Source organism: Bufo bufo, chromosome 1, assembly GCF_905171765.1.
Source record: "Bufo bufo chromosome 1, aBufBuf1.1, whole genome shotgun sequence".
Lineage (NCBI taxonomy): Eukaryota > Metazoa > Chordata > Amphibia > Anura > Bufonidae > Bufo > Bufo bufo.
Window position 1 is genome coordinate 462407680 of NC_053389.1, and position 16718 is coordinate 462424397.

The window sequence follows — 16718 nt, forward strand, 5'->3', positions numbered from 1 at the left end:
TGGGGCTTGCGGAAATCCATGTGCTTGTTGCCCCATTCAGATTAATGGAACAGATTTTTAGTAGCGGAACTTTCTGCCAGAAAGTCTGCCGCGTGGGAAGGCACTCTAACTGAGACAGAGTAGGAGTTTATTAACCCTTAGGCCCCTTTCACTCAAGCGATTTTCCGTACGGGTGCGATGCGTGAATTGAGGGCATTGCACCCGCACTGAACCCTGACCTGTTCTTTTCTATGGGTCTGTGTACATGACCGTCGTTTCATCATTTCTGCGTTCCGTGAAAATCGCAGCATGTTCTATATTCTGTATTTTCCACGCTGTCCTGGTCCCATAGAAGTGAATAGGACTTCCGTGAAAAAAACGCATTGCATCCGGATTAAAAACGTTTTTCACTGATGGTTGCTAGGAAATGTAGATTGTTGTTGTTCAGTTTTTTTTTTCATGTTCTTGAGAAAAACTGAAACACTGAACATAATCGCACACAAAACTGGCCATCCGTTTTTCCCTGAACAGATCAGACACAATCTGTATCATTCGTGTGAAAGAGGCCTTGTGCAGTCTCCAGCTAATTAAAAACCCCGTAAGAGAAATGGGGTGAGTGCTGAAAAAACAAAAAATGGGGGACAAAATACTCAAAAATAAGGGGACATACTACAAAAATATGATGCTGAGGAGCAGTGGATGAATGCATGGTATGTGGATGTGTGATGCACATTTTTTCGCTTCAGTTTAGAATATTGCTTCATTGCCTTGTCTTTTTTCGTAGTATCAGCACTCCTCTCATTTGACCCAAGTATTTTTAATTGGCAGGAGACTACACAAGGGTTAATGCCTGCTTTGTTTGAATTTGGTTTCTAAAACCATATTGAAAGGTTTAGCTTTTGAAATCTTTTCACATGGCGCTGTGCTGTGTCTGTGGGTTGGTGGCTTAGCCTGACAGCAGGGGTGCTGTAGGACTGCTAGGTCTCACCACCTGCAGGTGCTGTGCTGTGTCTGTGGGTTGGTGGCTTAGCCTGACAGCAGGGGTGCTGTAAGACTGCTAGGTCTCACCACCTGCAGGTGCTGTGCTGTGTCTGTGGGTTGGTGGCTTAGCCTGACAGCAGGGGTGCTGTAGGACTGCTAGGTCTCACCACCTGCAGGTGCTGTGCTGTGTCTGTGGGTTGGTGGCTTAGCCTGACAGCAGGGGTGTGCTGTAAGACTGCTAGGTCTCACCACCTGCAGGTGCTGTGCTGTGTCTGTGGGTTGGTGGCTTAGCCTGACAGCAGGGGTGTGCTGTAAGACTGCTAGGTCTCACCACCTGCAGGTGCTGTGCTGTGTCTGTGGGTTGGTGGCTTAGCCTGACAGCAGGGGTGTGCTGTAAGACTGCTAGGTCTCACCACCTGCAGGTGCTGTGCTGTGTCTGTGGGTTGGTGGCTTAGCCTGACAGCAGGGGTGCAGTAAGACTGCTAGGTCTCACCACCTGCAGGTGCTGTGCTGTGTCTGTGGGTTGGTGGCTTAGCCTGACAGCAGGGGTGCAGTAAGACTGCTAGGTCTCACCACCTGCAGGTGCTGTGCTGTGTCTGTGGGTTGGTGGCTTAGCCTGACAGCAGGGGTGTGCTGTAAGACTGCTAGGTCTCACCACCTGCAGGTGCTGTGCTGTGTCTGTGGGTTGGTGGCTTAGCCTGACAGCAGGGGTGTGCTGTAAGACTGCTAGGTCTCACCACCTGCAGGTGCTGTGCTGTGTCTGTGGGTTGGTGGCTTAGCCTGACAGCAGGGGTGCTGTAGGACTGCTAGGTCTCACCACCTGCAGGTGCTGTGCTGTGTCTGTGGGTTGGTGGCTTAGCCTGACAGCAGGGGTGCAGTAAGACTGCTAGGTCTCACCACCTGCAGGTGCTGTGCTGTGTCTGTGGGTTGGTGGCTTAGCCTGACAGCAGGGGTGCTGTAGGACTGCTAGGTCTCACCACCTGCAGGTGCTGTGCTGTGTCTGTGGGTTGGTGGCTTAGCCTGACAGCAGGGGTGCTGTAGGACTGCTAGGTCTCACCACCTGCAGGTGCTGTGCTGTGTCTGTGGGTTGGTGGCTTAGCCTGACAGCAGGGGTGTGCTGTAAGACTGCTAGGTCTCACCACCTGCAGGTGCTGTGCTGTGTCTGTGGGTTGGTGGCTTAGCCTGACAGCAGGGGTGCTGTAGGACTGCTAGGTCTCACCACCTGCAGGTGCTGTGCTGTGTCTGTGGGTTGGTGGCTTAGCCTGACAGCCGGGGTGTGCTGTAGGACTGCTAGGTCTCACCACCTGCAGGTGCTGTGCTGTGTCTGTGGGTTGGTGGCTTAGCCTGACAGCAGGGGTGCTGTAGGACTGCTAGGTCTCACCACCTGCAGGTGCTGTGCTGTGTCTGTGGGTTGGTGGCTTAGCCTGACAGCAGGGGTGCTGTAGGACTGCTAGGTCTCACCACCTGCAGGTGCTGTGCTGTGTCTGTGGGTTGGTGGCTTAGCCTGACAGCCGGGGTGTGCTGTAGGACTGCTAGGTCTCACCACACCAGGTGATGTGGTGGTCGCCACATGGTGCTGCTTCAGGTAAGAGTCAGTACCCACTAAAGGTGAGCACGCTTTGCGGTCTTGTATAAAGTATCTAAGTGAGGCTGAGAAGCAGTGGATCATAGTATGTGGATGTGCAACCCATGTTCTTCTTTGGATCATGTTCTATTGGTTGCTGTACTACTGAGCAATGCTTCAAGGGGAGAATACCAATGATCTGGCAGCAGCATAGAGCGGCACATGGCGGTCCTCTGGCAGCAGGACCTGCTTTAGTTGCTTCGACACGGCCCATGAAATGTGGTCCATGTGATGGCTGCATTTCCTGGACTGACTTCGGCTCATGTGAACCCAACTCCTTCAATCCTAGTGATCTATGATGCAGTGAGCTTGGGTCAGATGAGTTGTGGCCATTACGAAGACTGCATTTGACCTGCCACACACTGCCGTGTGAAAGCAGGCTTTTTGACAATTTGAAGATATGTTGCATTACTTTATTCTGTCCTTTATCCTGATTTACGGCCTCTCTTGTATTCCAGAGCTGCACTCGTTGTTCTGAAAATTGTTGACAAACAGGTTGTCAGTCACATTCCTAACCGTTTATCTGAGCTCGGTGGAATAAGTAGTTTTTCCTTGCTGTAAATACTACACTTTTCAGAATCAAGGTGGATTTGATTTAAATCACTAGTCAGTAGGGCTTGATTTAAATCATAGTTTTCTACATAAAGACTAATTCTTGCTGGTATAACTTATAATATGCAAGTAGATGAAGATTTAAACAACTTTTCATATTAGTTTGATTAGGTTGATTCTGCATTCATAGGTTTGTAGAAGTAAGGATTAAGGTCTTTTTCTCAACCCTGTTCATGTTATAAAATTTTTGCTGTGAAGAAGAGTCAAATTCAGTTTTGAGAACTGCAAAAGTAAACCAAGCATCTGTGATAATATCTTGTAGGCAGAGAAACTGCCCAATAATCTTACAAAAACCTCTGGAAGAGCATGAAATTGTGAATGGATTAATGGAATTTATTTACCAAAATAATTACACATATACAGCCTTAAAGAGGACCTTTCACCAGAATAAAGTATCTAAACTGACTATACAGACATGTAGAGCGGCGCCCAGGGATCCCCCTGCACTTACTGTTATCCCCGGGCGCCGCTCCGTTCTCCCGGTATAGCCTCCGGTATGTTCATAGTTAGGCTCCACCCAGGGGAACCTGCAGGGGTCTCCTTCTCCCCTGCTGTAGCGCTGGCCAATCGCAGCGCTCAGCTCATAGCCTGGCGCCCAGGGATAACAGTAAGTGCAGGGAGATCCCTGGGCGCCGCTCTACACGTCTGTATAGTCAGTTTAGATACTTTATTCTGGTGAAAGGTCTTCTTTAAACTCCATAATTAAAAAATGATTCTTTATTTCATGATGGAATAACCTTTGGATGGTAATATATTTTCCTCAAAAAGCATTTTATATATATAAAAAAAAATCTGATTTAAATAAAAAAAATCATTGATTTTTATCCACCCTGGTCAGAATTCAGATCGCTAAAGCAAACCCTGTCTACATAGAGAGTGAGCCAGCAGGGGATTCTGGTAGATTTCAGCTTCGTAACCAGCAGAGAGAGAAATTCAACACTCGCCTGTAGAAGTGGAATGAATATAAGTTATATAATGTATATACAAATGTTTTTATTTTGTTTGTAACCTTATGGTGTGTTCAAAGGGTGGACCTAAACCATTTAAAGGGGTTTTTCGGGATTTTGATAGTGATGTCCTATCCCCAGGAATAATTATTTGGGTAGTTTGGCGTTTATGTCCCTCAATCTATATTATATAGTGTGGATCGCTACAACTTTGGGGTATATATACATAGGTGGCTGATTTGAGTTTATGTTTATGGGGCATTTGTAGACACCTAGATGCCTCTGATGGCGTTGTGGGTTGCCATGGTAACCTCGGGCCGCCCTCTGTGAGGTCAGATTGTTGCACGTCGGCGCTGTGATGATGTAGCCGGATGCGCCTGTCGCGGCCTGATGACGTCGACAGCAGAGGACGGAGTGATGTGATGCTGAGAGGCGGACCCACGGACGCATCGGAGGTAACATAGAGTATGACGTAGTTGATTGGACAGCTGTGCGTACATGCGCACACAGTAGTGAGGGACGCCGAATGGTTTAATTGATGATATGATCTACACATATTGTGTCGGTTGTCATGTGACGATCAGTTTGGCTTGTAGTGTGATTGGCTGGCATTCAGGTGAGACATGGATGCATATTAGGCTAAAGAGGGGCTGGAAAGAAGGTGTATATTCATTGGTCGGATTATACCAGTACCTGTAATTGGATAATCTGTATGGGGGTGGCGCACTTGTTTTTACCATAAATATGTCGATGTAATACAATGTGAACAGGTTTGACAAAGGCTGTTTATCAGCCGAAACGTTGCTGCTATGTGTATTGTTGCTTTGAAGTCCTAATAAAAGTCAATGATGTGAGATGCTGCTGATACCGTTTACATTCATCTATCCCCTGGATAGGTCATCAGTATCTGATTAGTGGGTCTCCACCGATCAGTTGTTTGAGAAGGCATCGATGTTCACAGCACCTTCTTGCAGCTTACCAAGCACAGTGCCGTACATTGTATAGTGGCTGTGCTTGGTATGGCGTTAAGCCTCATTCAGTTCCATGGAGCAAAGTGCACTATACAATGTAAAACGCTGTGCTTAGTAAGCACAGAGAAGGCTGCGGCTCTCACAGGAACGCCGGTGCCTTCTAAAACAGCTGATCGATGAGGGTACCAGGTAGGGATCGTCCGATATTCAGGATTTTCAAAGTTATCGGCATCTATTTTGCCAATATGCCGATAACGAATCGGGAACATGGATTCTGTCAGCGCGATCTGTGTTCCCTCAGCAGCACAGGGGAGAAGGAGCAAGTGTCTCTCCCCCCCCCCCGTGCCACTGCTGCCGCTACCACCAATGAAAGGAAAGAGGGGGGGAGGGGCTGTGGTCACTGCGCCACCAATGATGTTAACTCACTCATTCATTCAAATTAAACAGAAGGCGGGAGCTGGCTGCCAAATTATATAGCCTCACCCGACTTCTATGACGAGTAGCTGCCATCCGTGGCAGTTAACCCCTGCCGCACCTGAGGGGTTAACTGCCGCGGACCACAGCTACCGCTCATAGAGGTGCGGCTATATGATAATGCAGCCAGCACCCGCCGCCTGCATATGAATGAATGGGCAGGTTATCTTGGTAGCGCGATCGGTTACCATGGCAGCCAGGACGCTACTGAAGCCCTGGCTGCCATAGTCAGCTCCCTGCTCCCATGTGCACAAAGCACAGAGCATCAGGGAGAGTGTGAAGTCCTATTCACCCTAATAGAGATCTATCAGGGTGAATAGGACAAGGGTTCTAGCCCCTAAGGAGGGGCTAAAAGTTAGTTAAAAATAAATAAATAAAAAAACAAACACCAAAAATATTAAGTATAAATGAAGAAAAGATTTTCAAAAAAAGGCTACACGTTAACAATAAACATGTTCATTTTCAGCAGATTTGTGTAGGAATCTTAATTTTTTTCAAAAATGAAAATGCACAGCATATCTGTATAAATTATCGGCTATCGGCCTGAAAGTTCACAGATTATCGGTATCGGCTCTAAAAAATCAATATCGGTCGATCCCTAGTACCAGGTTTCGGACCTCCACAATCAGATACTGATGACCTATCATTTAATCATATGTTGGATAGTATTCAGAAAAAAAAAAAAACATATAGTAATAGCATTTTATTTGTGAAATAACTGCTTACTTTGTCCATTTGTCTTTTTCCTTAGCAAAATTGGGCAACTTTGCTGTCTGCTCTGTGGTTGTAGGTCAGCGTCTGCACCCTCCAACTTCCTGTTTTCATGGGTCTAGGAATGTTTCCCCCAATTATTATTATTTTTTTATTAAATACCATCTGATATCCGATTATTTTAATGGTGGAATCCTCCTTTTAAATAGGTTATCCCACTGAAACTATCAGCTATCCACAGAATAGGTGAAAAATATCAGATCACATGGGTTCTGACCACTGGAACTCTGTGCTATCCTAAGAACGACGGACCTAAAGTCCCCTCTCTAAATAAAGCAGTAGTGTGCGTCAGTCCACCATTCCAGTCACTTCTCTGGGGTTGACATAGACATCGCTGTCGGTCCCATAGAAGTGACTCCATTTAGGGTTGGCACTCTGTGTCCCTCATTCTTGGGATCGTGCAGGGTCACAGTGGTCAGATGGTCCCCATGATCCCATATTTATCAGCTATCCTGTGAACAGTTGATAAATGGTTTTGTGGAATAACCCGAAGACCACCAGTCTTGTTTTACAGATAAGAGTTCATTCCCCATCATGAGGGGCAAAGTTTAACAAGTAAAATAAGTATGTCTTGAACGGACAGGATTCTAATTGCAGAAACAAATTGGCTTCGGCTCTAGATGGGCCATAGGTTTTGTGGCATGATGTTTTTGCTGTTGGGCCTCTGCAAGACTCTGTGGTGATACAGGAATGCAATGTGCATGCCTTTCTACCCAGGGTGGTTGATACGATGCTATTGTTCTGTGTAATATGAATACCAGCTACTCTTTCTCCATCAAGATTTGAAGATTAATTGTAACTTCCAGACACTTGGACTGTTCTGGAACTAGAACTCGGCACACACCATTTATTCATGCCTGGGTTGTGTTCTTGGTTGTTCTATTCTCCATGGATCTGTTACATACACGCGACTTCAAAGTATATGCATTTTATTTGATGTTTATGTCATGTTTTTACGTTCACTGTATGTTTTCCTTTACTTTGTACTCTCTCTTTTTTTTATTAATATAGCAGCAGATTGAGAAAGTTATCCTGGATATTTTTAGCTTTAGTGCTGTTCACTCACGCCGTGAAAACCTTCAACAGGAACTGGGACTGGGAGTCTGAATATACTTTGTTTATGTCTGCTTTAAAGGTAGTGTATTATTCCGGCTGTTCTGAAATGTATTGTTGCACTCGAGACAAAAATGTATTCTCATGTTTTGTAATAAATTAATATTGTAATAATATTTATTGGCTTTATTGTAATTAGTGTCATCCCGGTAGCTGATTCTGTATAGTTCCTCTCTGCACTTGTAGAAACTAATGATTCTAGCAAGATTCAGCAGTCCCTATTATTTAATTTTTTATTGCAAATGTCTTTTTACATTTTTGCCATCTACAGATGTAGTAAAGTTAACACACATGCTTTATGAGACGTTATCTAAACTAAATGCGTTAAGCAAATGCCAATTGCTTTTCAATGGCTTTTGTTTCAAGATAACTCTGAGTTAAGAAATTTGAATTAAGAGTGTGTGTGTTAACCCTGCTACATCTGTATTAGTACAGCAACTCTTATATACTTGCTAAATATGCGGTCCCAAGTTTGGATCCCTTCCATGCAAAAGCTTCCGTGCTTTCCTTTAATGGAATCCAATTCCACTTTTGGTGAACAACTTTTGCTCAGACCTTCCATAGGACTAAGCCTTTGTTCACATCACGTTTTAAGGTTTCCAATTAACGTATATACCAGGAGATATGCGTTCTACACATTTTTGAAGGGAACCTTTTACCAGCATGCCTTTATGCTGCAGAGATTGGGGATACTAAGCTTGGCTCTATCCATCCTATCCAGCTCTACAAGGTTCAGTGAATGACTATGTAACTACCGTACACGTCCCAGGCATGCACAGCGAGGTTAGGTGTACCATCCTTGGCTTTATACGCACAATGCACATGCACCCGATGGTGTTGAAGATGAGTCTGAGACTCTTCTTCTGGAAGGTTACACCATCATTTACTGAATTTTAGGTGCAAAAGATTTGATATGGGCAGGTTTGGGACTCTAATCCACAGCTGCATAGCGGCATGCTAGTGGTTTAGTGCGCCTTAACCAGGTGTTAGATTTCCTTTAACAGATGCCATACAGTGTAATATGTCACCCATAGGGTCCCATTGAAATCTAGCCCTGGGGGCCTCCCATTTCTCCATTATTTTTTAGATGTTTCTACACCTTGATTACCTGTGGTCAATTCAGTTGATTGGACATCATTTGGAAAGACACAACCTTTCTATATACAGCCTCACAGCTGACCAATGTATATCAGAGCAAAAATCAAGCCATGAGGAGGAAAGCCTGTAGAGTTCAGAGACAGGATTGTGTGGAAGCACAGATCTGGAGAAGGGTATCAACAATTTCTGCTGCCCTGAAAGTTCCTAAGAGCACAGTGACCTCCGTGATTGTTAAATGTAAGAAGTTTAGAACAACCAGAGCTGTCCCACCAAACTAAGTAATCGGGGAAGAAGGGCCTTGGCAAAAGAGGTGACAAAGAACCCAATGGTCACTCTGGCAGAGCTCCAAATATCCTGTGTGCAGATGGGAGAAACTTCCAGAAGGTCAAACATCACTGCAGCACTTCACCAATCTGGGCTTTATAGCAAAGTGGCCAGAAAGAGATATTCGGAGATATTCTTAATAAAACTCTGATCTAGAGTGCTCTAGACCTTACACTGGGTCGATAGTTCATTTCCAACAAGACACTGACCCTAAGCACACACCCATGAGAACACAGAAGTGGCTTAGCCCTGTTTCACACTTGCATTGTGGCATTACAGTTTTGAGATCCGGCAGAGTATCTCCAAACCGGGCCAAAAGGTAACAGATTTGTCCCCATTCATTGTCCATGGTGACGAAACTGATCATGATGCGTTCCGTTCTGCTGCGTTTTTTACCAGACACAAAACCGCCGCAAGCTGCTGTATGCCTTGTTTATACCTGTTTGATTTGATGTTCTATTGTGGGTTGTCTGCCATCTTGATTCCTTCTTTCCTCAGATACGGGTTTCCTAATGAATCCTCCATTTTCAATCATGCCTGGCTTTGCAAAGACAGAGGGAGCAGAGTCTCAACACATTGAATCGCTCTGTGTAATGGCAGCCATGACAGAATAGTGACACAGCTGCTATCCCCTCACACTGCAGGGTCTCCATGTTTTCCTATTTGATACAGCTTGAGCCTCTCTCCCCTGTCATCTCTCTCTCCCCTGTCAGCTTTTACATGCAGGAGGTACGGAGACCAGTGTGACAGTGTGAAGCTATATCTCCTAGAACTACACTTTAGAATCAGCACACACAGGTGGCATGGACAGATAGTGTGAGTCAGGAGGTTTATATAACTCTAACTAATCACTGTATACACTTATCTATTATACAGTGGATATAAAAAGTCTATACACCCCTGTTAAAATGTCAGGTTTTTGTGATGTAAAAAAAATGAGACAAAGATAAATCATTTCAGAACTTTTTCCACCTTAAGGGTCCATTCACACGTCCGTTGTTTCTTTCCTGATCTGTTCCGTTTTTTGCGGAACAGATCTGGACCAGTTCTGTACCCATTCATTTTCAATGGGTCCTGAAAAAAATCGGACAGCTCAATGTCTGATTTTTTTTCAGGACTCATTGAAAATGAATGGGTACAGAACTGGTCCAGATCTGTTCCGCAAAAAACGGAACAGATCAGGAAAGAAACAACGGACGTGTGAATGGACCCTAAATGTGACCTATAAACTGTACCAATCAATTGAAAAACAAACTGAAATCTTTTAGGTAGAGGGAAGAAACAATATTAAAATAAACTAATATGGTTGCATAAGTGTGCACACCCTTAAACTAATACTTTGTTGAAGCATCTTTTGATTTTATTACAGCACTCAGTCTTTTTAGGTATGAGTCTATCAGCATGGCACATTTTGACTTGGCAAGATTTGCCCACTCTTCTTTGCAAAAACACTCCAAATCTGTCAGATTGCGAGGGCATCTCCTGTGCACAGCCCTCTTCAGATCACCCCACAGATTTTCAATTGGATTCAGGTCTGGGCTGTGGCTGAGCCATTCCAAAACTTTAATCTTCTTCTGGTGAAGCCATTCCTTTGTTGATTTGGATGTATGCTTTGGGTCGTTGTCATGCTGAAAGATGAATTCCCTCTTCATGTTCAGCTTTCTAGCAGAAACCTGAAGGTTTTGTGCCAATATTGACTGGTATTTGGAACTGTTCATAATTCCTTCTAGCTTAACTAAGGCCCCAGTTCCAGCTGAAGAAAAACAGCCCCAAAGCATGATGCTGCCACCACCATGCTTCACTGTGGGTATGGTGTTCTTTTGGTGATGTGCAGTGTTGTTTTTGCGCCAAACATATCTTTTGGAATTATGGCCCAAAAGTTCAACCTTGGTTTCATCAGACCATAACACCTTTTCCTACATGCTTTTGGGAGACTTCAGGTGTGTTTTTGCAAAATGTAGCCTGGCTTGGATGTTTTTCTTCGTAAGAAAAGGCTTTTGCCTTGCCACTATACCTCATAGCCCAGACATATAAAGAATACGGGAGATTGTTGTCACATGCACCACACAGCCAGTACTTGCCAGATATTCCTGCAGCTCCTTTAATGTTGCTGTCGGCCTCTTGGTAGCCTCCCAGACCAGTTTTCTTCTCGTCTTTTTATCAATTTTGGAGGGACGTCCAGTTCTTGGTAATGTCACTGTTGTGCCATATTTTCTCCACTTGATGATGACTGTCTTCACTGTGTTCCATGGTATATCTAATGCCTTGGAAATTCTTTTGTACCCTTCTCCTGACTCATAACTTTTAACAATGAGATCCCTCTGATGCTTTGGAAGCTCTCTGTGAACCATGGCTTTTGCTGTGGGATGCGACTAAGAAAATTTCAGGAAAGACCAACTAGAGCAGCTGAACTTTATTTCGGGTTAATCAGAGGCACTTTAAATGATGGCAGTTGTATGCTGACTCCTATTTAGCATGATTTTGAATATGATTGCTTAACTTAACACAGCTACATCCCCAGTTATAAGAGGATGTGCACACTTATGCAACCACATTATTATTATTTTTTTTTTGTTTTCTTCCCTCCACCTAAAAGATTTCAGTTTGTTTTTCAATTGAGTTGTACAGTTTATAGGTCACATTAAAGGTGGAAAAAGTTCTGAAATGATTTATCTTTGTCTCATTTTTTTACAGCACAAAAACCTGACATTTTAACAGGGGTGTGTAGACTTTTTAGATCCACTGTATGTCTTCACTCCCGGCCCATTAAATACGGGAGACATTACGGGGGAGACTTATTGGTTTCTTCACCGGTCTAGACATCCCTTGCACTGCCGGAGAAATGCACCTAATTTATGGTGAGTCACAGATCTCGTCATAAATTAGGTGCATCCACCCACAGTCTGTGTGCCTGAACAGAAATCTAGGACGGGTCAGAGCTGCCATAGATTTCTGGCTTCATTTATGCCGGAAAACTGGCGTAAATAAAGATAAATTTGTCAGGGCGGCAGGCCACACCCTATTTAGGATGCAGCATTTTTTTTTTAAAGTTGCACCTGTGACTTTTTAATGTACTTTTCAGGGCCCCTATGTGTTCAACATCATACAGGGATATACAGAAGAACATGGAGGATGTGATATGTAAGGTGGGACAGAGTTCCTGGTTACACAATACAGCAAGGTGTCAGACTTGAGATCACTTAACCAGGTTCCAATAATTAAAAGGTTTAAAATATGTGGTTGCAACTGAGCTAGGGTATAACAAACTACACTGCTAGAATAGTAGTGATGAGTTGCCAATATATGTAAAAGAGCTAGAGGTCTTTAAGTGAACGTTGTTGTTTTTATTTATTTTTCCTAAACAGAGGATGCACTAAAAGGCCTTTTTATTTATTCATTTTCTTGATAGGTGAATAAAAACAATGCCAAACTTTGGAATAATGTTGGTCATGCACTGGAGAATGAAAAGAATTATGCAAAAGCCTTGAAGTTCTTTAAGCAAGCCACTCACGTACAGCCAGGTACGTTTCACTCACGTTCTCCAGTGGAGCTCACAATCTAAGGTCCCTTTCACACGAGCGAGTTTTCCGTGCGGGTGCAATGCGTGACGTGAACGCATAGCACCCGCACTGAATCCTGACCCATTCATTTCAATGGGTCTGTGTACATGAGCGTTGTTTTTCACGCATCAGTTCTGCGTTGTGTGAAAATCGCAGCATGTTCTATATTCTGCGTTTTTCACGCAGCCCTGGCCTCATAGAAGTGAATGGGGCTGCGTGAAAAACGCATTGCATCCGCAAGCAAGTGCGGGTGCGATGCCTTTTTCACTAATGGTTGCTAATAGATGTTGTTTGTAAACATTCAGTTTTTTATCACGCGCGTGAAAAACGCATCAAAACGCATTGCACCCGCGCAGAAAAAACTGAACAACTAAACGCAACCGCAGACAAAACTGACTGAGATTGCTTGCAAAATAGTGCGAGTTTCACTGAACGCACCCTGAACGCATCCGGACCTAATCCGTCACGCTCGTGTGAAACCAGCCTAAGCTTCCTAACAGCATGTCTTTGGATTGTGGGAGGAAACCAGAATTAGGGCTCATTAAGACAGCCGTATGTTGTCCGTAAAAATTTGGATCAGTTTTTTTGCAGATTAGATGCTGACCCATTCACTTCTATGGGGCCCTTTTCTTCCATTCCACGGTTCAGCAAAACAAATGGAGTGTCCTATACTTGTCAGTGAAAATCAGGACATGGCCTCATTGAAGTCTATGGGTCCGCAAAAAAAACGTAATGCAATCAGTTTTTTTGCGGACATGCTGAACTGCCCGCAAAAAAAATAGATCCGCATTTTCGCAGACAGCATACGGCCATCTGAATGAGCCCTTACCTTGAGGAAACTCACTCAAGTAAGTGGTGAACATACATACCCCATGCAGTTGTCATTGGTTGTAACATTTTTTTTTTTTTTTTTCTCATTTCATGATTATTATTATTATTTATTATTATTTATATATATATATATATTTTTTTTTACAGTTTATCAATTATACATTTAGGCTGTGGTCACAGTTTAGAGTTTTTACCATGGCACGATAAAACAACCTTGAGATCTCATATTTCTTTTCCTTCAGGCTTGCTTTTTCTCAAAATGGCCAGAATGGCCTAGTTGACTTGGCAATTTTACTGATAACTTTAAAGACTGTGTACACCTTTTGGGGACATTCTTTTATTATTGCATTGTACTCATTGTGAGCTTAAAATCTTTTTTTCAACTGTCCTTTATTAAAAATTTGGAGTCCCTTTTTCTTTACAGCCTTGCGCTTTGTCTAGTAGCAGCCGTTGGATTTTCTCTCTTTTCTGTCAGTTGGGGAGCTGATGGGCTCCTTATCTCTGATCTCTGACATTATAAACACTCATTATAGCTCCTTTCTTATCTTACTGATAAGAACGTGGCTTCAGTAAGTGTTTATCACCTTTTAGTAATTTGGAGAGGTTTATTAGATGGCTGGACAGCTAGACAGCTCTTTGTGACAGAACAGCTGGATATTTTTAATAAAGACTAATTGAAAAAAATGATTTTTAGCCCAAAATGAGTAAAATGCAATCATAAAAAAATTGCCCCTGAAAGTTTTATAAACCTTCTATAAATCTTTAACCACTTAAAATCCGGGCCATTTGCCCCCTTCCTGACCAGGCCTAATTTTGCAAATCTGACATATGTCACTTTATGTGGTAATAGCTTTAGAACACGTTTACTTATCCAAGCCATTCAGATTGTTTTCTCGTGACACATTGTACTTCATGATAGTCATAAATAAAGTCAATATATTTCACCTTTATTTATGAAAAAAATCCCAAATTTACCAAAAAATTTGAAAAATTTGCAATTTTCTGAATTTCAATTTCTCTGCTTTTAAAACAGAAAGTGATACCTCATAAAATATTTATTACTTAAAATTCCCCATATGTCTACTTTATGTGGCCATCTTTTTGTAAATGTCATTTTATTTTTTTAGGACGTTAGAAGGCTTAGAATTTTAGACGCAATTCTTGAAATTTTTAGGAAAATTGACAAAACCCACTTTTTAAGGACCAGTTCAGGTCTTAAGTCACTTTGTGTGGCTTACATAGTGGATACCCCCCATAAATGACCCCAATGTAGAAACTACGCCCCTCAAGTTACTTAAAACTGATTTTACAAACGTTGTTAACCCTTTAGGTGTTCCACAAGAATTAAAGGAAAATAAAGATCAGATTATTTAATTTAACTTTTTTGGCAGATTTTACATTTTAATCCTTTTTTTCTTTAACACATAGAGGGTTAACATCCAAACAAAACTCAATATTTATTACCCTGATTCTGCGGTTTACAGAAACACCCCACATGTGGTCGTAAACTGATGTAAGGGCACACGGCAGGGCGCAGAAGAAAAGGAGTGCCATATGGTTTTTGGAAGACAGATTTTGCTGAACTGGTTTTTAGATGCCATGTCCCATTTGAAGCCCCCCTGATGCTCCCCTACAGTAGAAACTCCCAAAAAGTGACCCCATTTTGGAAACTGGGGGATAAGGTGCTAGTTTTATTGGTACTATTTTGGGGTACATATGATTTTTAATTGCTCTATATTCAGTTTTTTTGTGAGACAAGGTAACCAAAAAATGGCTGTTTTGGCACACTTATTTTTTTTTATTTTTTTTTTTTACAACATTCATCTTACAGGGTAGATCATGTGCTATTTTTATAGAGCAGGTTGTTACGGACGCAATTATATAAAATATGTCTACTTTCTTAGTTTATTTCAGCTTTACATAATAAAGCATTTTTGAAAAAAAATTGTTTTTGTGTGTCTATATTCTGAACGCCATATTTTTTTTAGTTTTCTACCAATCGTCTTGTGCAGGGGCTCGTTTTTTGCAGGAAGAGTTGACGTTTTTATAGGTACCATTTTTCGGTACATATAATTTTTTGATCATTCATTATAACACTTTATGTGGCAAGGTGACCAAAAAATTGGTTGTTTTATCACAGTTTTTATTTATTTCTTTTTACAGCGTTCACCTTAGGGGTTAGGTCATGTGACATTTCTATAGAAATAGCATTTTTTAAATCAAAAAAATGATATTTCAGTGTCTCCATAGCCATAGCTTTTTTATTTTTTGACCGATTGTCTTAGAGTCAAATTTTTTGCGGTATGAGGTGACAGTTTGATTGGTACTATTTTGGTGGGCACGCCTTTTTGATCGCTTGGTGTTCACCCGAGGGGTTAGGTCATGTGATATTTTTATAGAGGTGGTTGTTACGGACGCGGCGATACCTAATATGTGTACTTTTTCTTATTCATTTAAGTTTTACACAATAATAGCATTTTCGAAACAAAAATTTTTTTGTTTTAGTGTCTCCATAGTCTGAGAGCCATAGCTTTTTTATTTTTTGCCGGCTGAGGTGACAGTGTGATTGGTACTATTTTGTGGGACATACGCCTTTTTGATCACTTGGTGTTGCACTTTTTGTAATGTAAGGTGACAAAAATGGCTTTTTTTGACACAGTTCTTATTTTATTTTATTTTTTTATGGTGTTTATCGAACTGGGTGGATCATATGATATGTTTATAGAGCCGACCGTCACGGATGTGGCAATACTAAAAGTGTATTTTATTATTTTTTTTCTATTTTTAACTTTTTTTTTATTCCTTACTTGGGAATAATTTTTTTTTTTTTTTTTTTTTTTTACATGTGAAACCTTTTTTTTATTTTTTATTTACACTTTGCGTCCCCCATGCATGTACATGCAGCGATCTAGAAGGCAGGGGCACCTGGGAACTGTCCCTGCCTTCTCTCTGGTTTGCCCTGCTGTCACTGACAGCGGGCAACCTGCTCTTCAGAAACGTCCATTCAGAGATAGAGATCCACCTCCCGGACGTTTATAGTCAACGGGCAGCTGGGAGGTTAACATGCCCATTTAAAGTACCATATTTTTTGCCCTATGAGAATCAACTGCCCATAAGATGCACCTAGGTTTTAGAGGAGGACAATAAGAAAAAAATATTTTCCTTTAGTCTCAGATCAGACCAGCAATCAGACCTCCAATGTTAGGGCTTGTTCACACGACCATGTAAAGCCTGTGCTTTGGACTGCAAATTCCGGTCTGCAATGCACGGGTACCGTTTGTGGGGCAGCTGCATGGGGATCGCAGACCCATTCCCTTGAATGGGTTTGTGATCTGTCCAGTCCGCAAAAAGATAGAGCAAGTTCTATCTTTTTGCGGTGCGGATGCACGGAACCCCGGAAAGCCCTCCGTTCCGTGCTACCGTTCCGCATCTC

At 42.5% G+C, this 16718-nt stretch overlaps 1 protein-coding gene across 2 annotated transcripts in view; it reads left to right on the forward strand.

Moving 5' to 3' along the window:
- The window catches only part of TMTC3 (transmembrane O-mannosyltransferase targeting cadherins 3), an 81839-nt gene that overhangs the window by 45575 nt on the left and 19546 nt on the right, over nucleotides 1-16718 (forward strand). Inside the window, exons 9-10 of one of the 2 annotated variants that reach the window (XM_040408604.1) lie at nucleotides 7371-7494; nucleotides 12304-12415. In XM_040408604.1, the coding sequence (XP_040264538.1) occupies nucleotides 7371-7494; nucleotides 12304-12415 (236 nt within the window). The remainder of the gene's footprint in view (nucleotides 1-7370; nucleotides 7495-12303; nucleotides 12416-16718) is intronic. The other variant, XM_040408614.1, reaches the window with a different exon arrangement.